The 8,042-nt window shown below is 37.8% G+C and overlaps 1 protein-coding gene across 6 annotated transcripts; it reads left to right on the forward strand.

Annotated features, from left to right (window-relative positions):
* Positions 1 to 577: 577 nt before the first annotated feature.
* LOC117912717 (casein kinase 1-like protein HD16) lies at positions 578 to 7,378 on the forward strand. Of its 6 annotated transcripts, none has more exons than XM_034827408.1 (19): positions 578 to 1,218; positions 1,667 to 1,795; positions 1,892 to 1,965; positions 2,077 to 2,146; positions 2,254 to 2,309; positions 2,419 to 2,490; positions 2,945 to 3,039; positions 3,139 to 3,205; positions 3,312 to 3,441; positions 3,519 to 3,737; positions 3,832 to 3,974; positions 4,060 to 4,234; positions 4,357 to 4,447; positions 4,548 to 4,705; positions 4,790 to 4,978; positions 5,096 to 6,291; positions 6,461 to 6,703; positions 6,835 to 7,120; positions 7,225 to 7,378. In XM_034827408.1, exons 1-16 carry the CDS (start codon positions 844 to 846, stop codon positions 5,153 to 5,155), a joined length of 2,103 nt encoding a protein of 700 aa, XP_034683299.1. In that variant the 5' UTR covers positions 578 to 843; the 3' UTR covers positions 5,156 to 6,291; positions 6,461 to 6,703; positions 6,835 to 7,120; positions 7,225 to 7,378. The 6 variants fall into 6 exon arrangements, with proteins under 6 accessions (XP_034683299.1, XP_034683300.1, XP_034683298.1 ...); XM_034827409.1 differs by having other exon boundaries at positions 6,835 to 7,031; XM_034827407.1 differs by having other exon boundaries at positions 6,461 to 6,542; positions 6,680 to 6,744; positions 6,835 to 7,378.
* The last annotated feature ends 664 nt before the right edge of the window (positions 7,379 to 8,042 follow it).

Below are 8,042 nucleotides of genomic sequence, written 5' to 3' on the forward strand. Positions count from 1 at the left end.
TCAAATGAGCAATTGCGATGGAGAATGCTGGAATAAGCTTTGGAATTCCGTATCAAAATGGTTTCAAGTTCCTCCCCATTTTCTTGATGATCTATCTCATACACTAATCACTTGAAAGAGTCCAAATAAATATATTTGATTTATTTTTATATAAAAAATTATTTTTTATAACTCAACTCTATCACCTATCCATTTTCATTCCCAATTCACATGGAACTATTTTGATTAAATATATATACAGTTGATGATATGCTACTATTACTGTTGTTAAGAATGAGCCGGAGATAGGAAATATCCAAAACATCTAAAAGTGTAATTTTTATCAAGAAAATCTGAATGATTTTTTTTTTTTAAATTGAAGGCGTCATTCTTGGTGCAATACCATGCTGTTTATTATTATTAAAAATGAATGCATGTTTATACACGTTTTAGCATTTTCTCGAACTCTTCAGAAATGCGACCCTACATAATCCACCCAACTGCTGACGTGGCAAACATATTTGAAAATTTTGGAACAAATGTACAGCGAAAATTGTAGATGAACCACCTTTCCTCAAACGTTAAACCCGAAAAATAAAAGAAAAGGAAGAAGGAAAAAAAAAAGGAGAGAGAAAGGCTGTTGCTTGTCTCATCTCTCTTTCTTTCGTTCTATCTGTGTTAGTAGAATCCTTTCATTTCATTTCCCTCCACAGATCTCCAAAATCTCAGACCATCCAACCCTAATTTTTCTCTCTGTAGAAATTTGGGGTTTCGGCTGATATCTAATTCTTCTGGATGCTTCCAGAAGGTTCTCCGAAGCTTGGAATGGGGTTTCGGCTAATGAAATATCATGGATGATTTACGATGCCTGAACTGCGTAGTGGAGTGCGCAGAGGCCGGGCACACAGGAACCCCAACGCGATTCGAATCGAGGACGAGAGTGTGACAGCGGTACGGACCCGACCTAGGAGGGCCGCGCAGAATAGGAGGGGCGAGGTCGTTGTCGATGGTGGAGAGAGGGACGTCTTGAGGGGGTTGGGTCTGCAAGCGACGTCGTTTGAGGAAGAGGAGGTTAAGGTTTTGGGTGCGACTGGTGGTAGTGGTGGTGGTAGTGGTAGTGGTCCCCCAAGAGAAGAGGTTGAGGAGAAGGAGATGGATGAGTACGATAGTGGCGGAAGGAGCGGCGACAAGGGTCCCGGAGCTGAAGATGAGGGAAGCACTGCGCCGCTTCCTGAGAAGGTTGATGAATGGCCTCTTTTTCTTTTTCTTTTTTTGGTTTCTTTCGAAAATGAAAAAAAAAAAAGGAAAAATCGGAGCTAAGTTAAATAGTTGCGTATTGATTGATTAGGAAATTGAGAAAAAAAGGAAAGAAATCTTAAAATATTCTTTTCCTTTGTCTTGAAGATTTTTGTGTTACACTGCATAATGGCGTGTTTGATTGCATGAAAATTGAATGGAAAATCTATTTATATCTTTTGGATGAAAAAATGATATTCTTGTATGGGTCTAATTTAGAATGTGGAAGTCAATTTTCTGCAAAGGGTCTAGTTTGTTGTGAACTTTCTACAAAATATCAATTTGGCAATTGGATATCTGGAGAATTTTAAAAGCTACAATGACAGAATCTGGACCCCGTATAAAATTTATATTTGATCATGAATTTTGTTGTTTGCTTTACTGGAAACAGGTCCAGGTGGGTGGTTCTCCAGTTTACAAAATTGATAGAAAACTGGGGAAAGGAGGCTTTGGACAAGTTTATGTTGGGCGACGCATTGGTGGAAATTCAAATGAAAGAACTGGCGCAGGAGCTGTAGAGGTGTAACATTTATGACTTTGTGGTACAATCACTCAATGTGGTGATCTATGCTGGGTTTTATCTTGTTAATATGTTTCTGATCTTCATGAATTTTAGGTTGCCTTAAAATTTGAGCATAGAAGCAGCAAAGGGTGCAATTATGGACCACCATATGAGTGGCAAGTTTACAAGTGAGGCATCTTCTGATTTCTTCTTATCTGTCTGATTGGCATGTATTCCATGGTAGCTATTGGATATATATACATGTGATGGTATTATTTGCTTTCTTTGATTTCCTGCAGTGCACTTGGTGGCAGCCATGGTGTGCCACGGGTACATTACAAGGGCCGACAAGGTGACTACTATGTCATGGTATGTGCCAAGTATTTTATGTGTTTTTTATGATTTTATAACAGTGTGATCTAGCATTTCTTTATGGATTTAGAATGACGATGGAGAAAACCTTTCAATGCATACAGGTTATGGATATGCTTGGACCTAGTTTGTGGGATGTTTGGAATAACAACTCACACACGTAAGTTTCTTTTTCAAATATGTGGCGGAAAGTGTGTTATCTTTTAGTTTATATGTAACACATGCAATTTACTCTTGTCTAATGTTTACTTTCACTTTGTCAATTTCAGGATGTCCATTGAAATGGTAGCATGTATTGCTATTGAAGCCATCTCTATATTAGAGAAGATGCACTCTAGAGGGTGAGTACTATTAATCTGCTTATGATGCCTGTTTTCTTTAGTATAAGGAAAAAGATTTTGTACCAGGGTTTGGACCTCCAGAGGGTGGACATGATTTATCCAAATTGTGTATATGATTTGGGGCTGTTTGGATATGGCACATAAACAGTATCAATGTCCATGATAGCATTATACTGTGTTGTTTTATGCAGAAGAATGATGAAAGACAGTTCATTTATTTCATGATTCTGAGGCCCCTTGAATTGAATCTAGATGGTTGAAGTGTCAATGATATAGGAGGGTGATCTTCTATTTCTGCGACTTCTGCTGCTGCTTTATGAACAATGTGATAATATCTTGGACTTATTGCATAAAAACAATTGGTCTATTCTATGTGACCTCAATATATCTCTAGGGTTGTACATACTTGTGGTGGATATAGTGCTGTTATAATGACTCCTGCAACTTCTGGCAGGTATGTGCATGGGGATGTAAAGCCTGAGAACTTTTTGCTTGGTCCTCCAGGAACTAATGAAGAGAAAAAACTGTTTCTTGTTGACCTTGGATTAGGTAAACTGTAACACATATTTTTCCCATTCTGCAGCATAAATCCGTTCACTTAATGTATTTTTTTCTTATCTTCTGTGTAATCTAATTTTGACATGCCAGCCACCAAGTGGAGAGATAGTTCGACTGGCCTTCATGTTGAATATGATCAACGGCCAGATGTTTTCAGGTAAAATCAGCACTTGAGCTTTCAACTGCCTTCAGTTAGCTTCATTTTAATGTGGGATTTTGTATATCCTTTTGTTTACTTGCTGGTACAATATGTTATGCTACAGGGGAACAGTACGTTATGCTAGTGTGCATGCTCACCTTGGAAGGACTGGAAGCAGAAGAGATGATTTGGAATCTCTTGCTTACACCCTCATTTTTCTTCTCCGTGGTCGGCTGCCTTGGCAAGGTTACCAGGTTGACAGTTTCCAAACTTAAATAGGATTTTCTTTTGTGTGATTCTGTACATCATTCTGAACCAACAGCTTCTTTAGGGAGAGAATAAAGGGTTCCTTGTTTGCAAAAAGAAGATGGCAACATCTCCAGAAGCTTTGTGTTGCTTTTGTCCTCAGCCTTTTCGGCAGTTTGTTGAATATGTGGTGAACTTGAAGTTTGATGAAGAACCTAATTATGCAAAATATATCTCCCTCTTTGATGGGATTGTGGGTCCAAATCCAGATATCAGGCCAATAAACACTGATGGTGCTCAGAAGGTACCCATTTATGTTTATCTGTCTCTACTGAATATGAATTTCTTTTCACATTTGGCTTTGGAGTGCATCTAACATGTATTTACCTATTGTGAAGCTTATATATCAGGTTGGACATAAGAGAGGACGACTGACAATGGGGGAGGATGATGATGAGCAACCAAAGAAGAAGGTCCGAATGGGAATGCCTGCAACACAATGGATTAGTGTTTACAATGCTCGTCGGCCTATGAAGCAAAGGTATGTGCTTTGAGTTACATATTAAGTTCTTCCTGTTTACTGCAAAAGGGATAAAAAGGTTTATGTTTAACATTTACTGTTGTAGGTATCACTATAACGTTGCAGATGTGAGGCTTCCCCAGCACATAGAGAAAGGAAATGAAGATGGATTATATATTAGTAGTGTGGCTTCTTGTTCAAACTTATGGGCCCTAATTATGGATGCTGGCACCGGCTTCAGTGCTCAAGTTTATGAACTCTCTCCTTATTTCCTTCACAAGGTTGCTTATATTCCTTAACAGGCATTGCATGTTAGCACTTCATTGAACAGTATGCATGTCACAAACTGGCACATAAATTGTGTTGAAAACAAGTTAATACTGTATTTTTGTCTTTGCTGAAGGAATGGATTATGGAACAATGGGAGAAGAACTATTACATCAGTGCAATAGCAGGAGCTAATAATGGGAGCTCGATGGTGGTGATGTCCAAGGGTCAGTGTGACTTATTTAAAACCAATCATTTTTTGAGACAATGACTGCTTTTATGATTGTTATCTGTCTCTTTTAACCTCTGTTAATTTACTGAATATAGGCACGCAATATTTACAGCAGTCCTATAAAGTCAGTGAGTCATTTCCATTTAAGTGGATAAATAAAAAATGGAGAGAGGGTTTCTATGTTACTGCTATGGCCACTGCAGGAAGTAGATGGGCGATTGTCATGTCTCGTGGTGCTGGATTTTCTGATCAGGTTCTTTTGTGTTTTGGAATCTATCTCCATTCATGCTATTTGTGGTAGCAAAGAAGGTGTTTCTGATTGATTTTTTACTTTTAGGTTGTAGAGCTAGATTTTTTGTATCCTAGTGAAGGTATTCATCGGAGGTGGGATAATGGTTATCGCATCACAGCAACTGCAGCAACCTGGGACCAGGCTGCTTTTGTTCTTAGTGTACCAAGAAGAAAACCTGCAGATGAAACACAAGAGACGCTCAGAACTTCTGCTTTCCCTAGCACACATGTCAAGGTGGATTATTTACATTACTTTCTTTTCTTTTCTTTTCTTTTTTCTTTTGCCTGTTCCTTGTCTTAGAATTGGTTTTTGTTTTCAAATTTAATATTTATATATGGTGGTTTCTTACAGGAGAAATGGGCAAAAAATCTTTACATTGCATCAGTTTGCTATGGTCGGACTGTTTCTTGAGCTGGCAAAGTTTTATCAGGAGCCTCACTGAAGTTATTTTTGACTGCTCATGCATACAAGCTGTGAGCCTGCTCTTACCATCCATGCCCTGTCTGCAAAACCCAAATCTTTCCCGCAGCAAAACTGACTCATCGTGGCAGTTGGCATTGATGTATGCAAAACTTTACTTAATTGTCACCATCACATTGCACCTATTACTAACACCTGTGCACTGTCTTTCAATTGTATCGAAATGCTTTCAAGCTAATGTCTTCCATCTGGATGGGGTTATTTTACTTACTGTTGAAAAGGTTGTATAGTCTAGAACAATAATTACTTTATTGAAGGCATGTGCACAGGTCATGTTTCGATTGTTGTTATTTTGAGAAACATGCAATTTTTAAGATTTTCCGACAGATAATGGACATTTCAATTCTCTCTGGTTCTTTATGCTCTTTCCTTTTTGGTCTCTTCACACAACCTATGTTTGTTTGCTGTATGACCTCGGAGATTTTTTAACTTGACTTGAGAGAATGATACTCATTTGTATTAATCTTCAGAAACAGTTCTTATAACATCTTAATCAGTTTAGCTGTCTTTTTCCCCCTATTTTTCAATTCATTGTGCCTCTTCCAAATGACTCAGAGCATACATTGCATGTGATAATTTATTGATAGAGTGGTCATTGCAGTCAATATTTTGCAGTGGATGTGAACCATATTTAAATGTTTCATTATTTGAAAAATTGGTGGAAGCAAACTATTGTCTTGATTCTTTCAACCATTTTCTTAATTGAAGAATATTTGGAAACTAGGGAACACTTGAACCATTCATGAAATCAAACTGAGAGGCTTGGCTTGGCTTGGCTTTTGGGATTGACCCTATAGGATAATGGTTGGGAAGCATTTTATGTTGTAATATCCACATCACACTGTTACTTTCACTCAGTTCATACTTTAAGCTGGTCATTTGACACTGAACATATTGGTGGCTGCTTGGTTAGATTACTGTTGTTAAAGTTTGAGGATGTGAATGTACTAGATATGTTAATTTATCATGGGCTGAATGATTTTGGTCAAGATCTTTGCTTTGGAACAGAAGCACAATTAGCTGAGGCACCTTTGTCATACCAAGAAGCCCACCAGCTATTACACTTGGTAAGGTCCTAGCCTGCCTGGAATATCACTTGGAAATCTCATACAAAGTTCCTTAGCTTGCTGTTTATACTCAAAAATCTGTGAAATTGGACTTTGCTGGCATGGCTTTTATGTCTGTATGGTGTAGTCACTAAATATGATGATCTATGATTGGTTTTATCTGTTTCAGATATATAATCTGTGAAAGTCATAGGTTTCCTCAAACCTTGTGAACAGAAGCAGCAGACGATGTACAAGTTGAAAGTTCACAAGTGAGACATCTGATTCTGTATATTACTTTCTAACCATTGGGATTATTCGTGCATATGGATGTATCCTCTTCTTTCTCTGCTGTTGGTGCTGCACACTTGGACACGACCTGGTTCTGACACTTGTCATGCATTTACAGGGCTGTGAAGGTGACTGCTACATGGTATGTGTCATTTGCTTTTATGTGCACTTTCTGAATTCTAGGTGCTGTGACCTTTAGAATGACCTGCACTTCCAAGGGTTTCTTTTTCTGTTGTTTCTAGAGGGCTGACCAGATGGTTTGGGTTCAAGCAGGGTTCATTTTGGGCATGGAATTATCACATTGTGACTTTCTTGATGGCCTGTTGAAGCGGGGAATGTTCCCTTCAGAAGCGAGGCGCAATTGAACCTGCATCTTCTGATTAACCTGATCGGAATTAAAAAAATAAGGGTCTTTGCTTTGTCGATTTTGTGCTTCTCTACGGCTTCCTAGGTTTTCTCCCTCATTGCAGGTATGATTGGTTTGCACCTATTACCCATTGGTGGTCAAGCTGCCTACCCAAATAAGAACTGTTGACGCCATAAATTGTTTGTGGACACGGTATACTACGAGTGCTGACAACAACATCCATGTCTGAACATAACATGTTAAATTCCTATCTGATACATATCTGTGCCTGTTTCTTGTTTTTTGGCAACTCCAAGCCATGATTTAATAGGGAGACGGTATATGCTGAACTTGAAGATTTTGTGGTCATCTCAGTGTATTGTGGTATTTTATAGATCAAGAGCGATGGCTGTGATACTTGATAGAAGTGTTATTGAGAAATCTATTTAATAGATTGGACATTTGATTTCAGGTGAGGATTTATCATACCATTTTTGCCTTTTTCTGTGCGTACTACTAGGTTTTGGGTTGGTTAATGATTTTTGTGAGATTTGCAGATCTTTACCTTATTTGATAGCAAATCTTGGATGATGGTTTCGAGGACAAGTTTGGATCTGTATTATCCGATTGGATTTTGTGGTGGTTTTTCGCTCGTGGTGCAAAACGGCCGAGGCCAAGTTTGATTGAGAGCCCAGATGAAGTCCCACGGTGGTGATGAACAATGGAGTCTCCGACTGTCATCTGATAACACTTTTGAGGCTCCTCTTACATGGGTTTTTGAATTTAGCAAAAGAAAAAGAAAAGTTTCAAAAGGGTTTAGAGCATTTTCACTTCGTATTTTCTTCCTATTCAAGAGGGTTAAGAATCATTTTTTTGATTGTGGGAAACTTGTGTTCGGGGGAAACTACAAGAGATGAAAATGGACAAAGGGAAACAAATAAAGGAAATTAAAGGAAAGTAAAATAAAATTTAAGGTTAAGGAACTGTCTTTGGGTATCATTAAAATTTATTTTAAATATTTTTTTATTTAAAGATCAAATAATTTTAAAATGTGTATGTATTTGATTAATTTTATTCGTGTTTAGTTTGTTAATGTTTTTTTTTATGATAAATTGAACAAAATAAAATCTATATC

The sequence above is a fragment of the Vitis riparia genome, chromosome 4 (assembly GCF_004353265.1).
Source record: "Vitis riparia cultivar Riparia Gloire de Montpellier isolate 1030 chromosome 4, EGFV_Vit.rip_1.0, whole genome shotgun sequence".
NCBI lineage: Eukaryota > Viridiplantae > Streptophyta > Magnoliopsida > Vitales > Vitaceae > Vitis > Vitis riparia.

Bases quoted from the DNA above. Each gene is read 5' to 3' on its own strand.
- LOC117912717 (XM_034827406.1), top strand. From the start codon at position 844: ATGCCTGAACTGCGTAGTGGAGTGCGCAGAGGCCGGGCACACAGGAAC. The intron at 1,796-1,891 runs GTGTAACATTTA...CATGAATTTTAG, and splicing joins CTGGCGCAGGAGCTGTAGAG to GTTGCCTTAAAATTTGAGCA. The intron at 3,040-3,138 runs GTAAACTGTAAC...TTGACATGCCAG, and splicing joins TCTTGTTGACCTTGGATTAG to CCACCAAGTGGAGAGATAGT.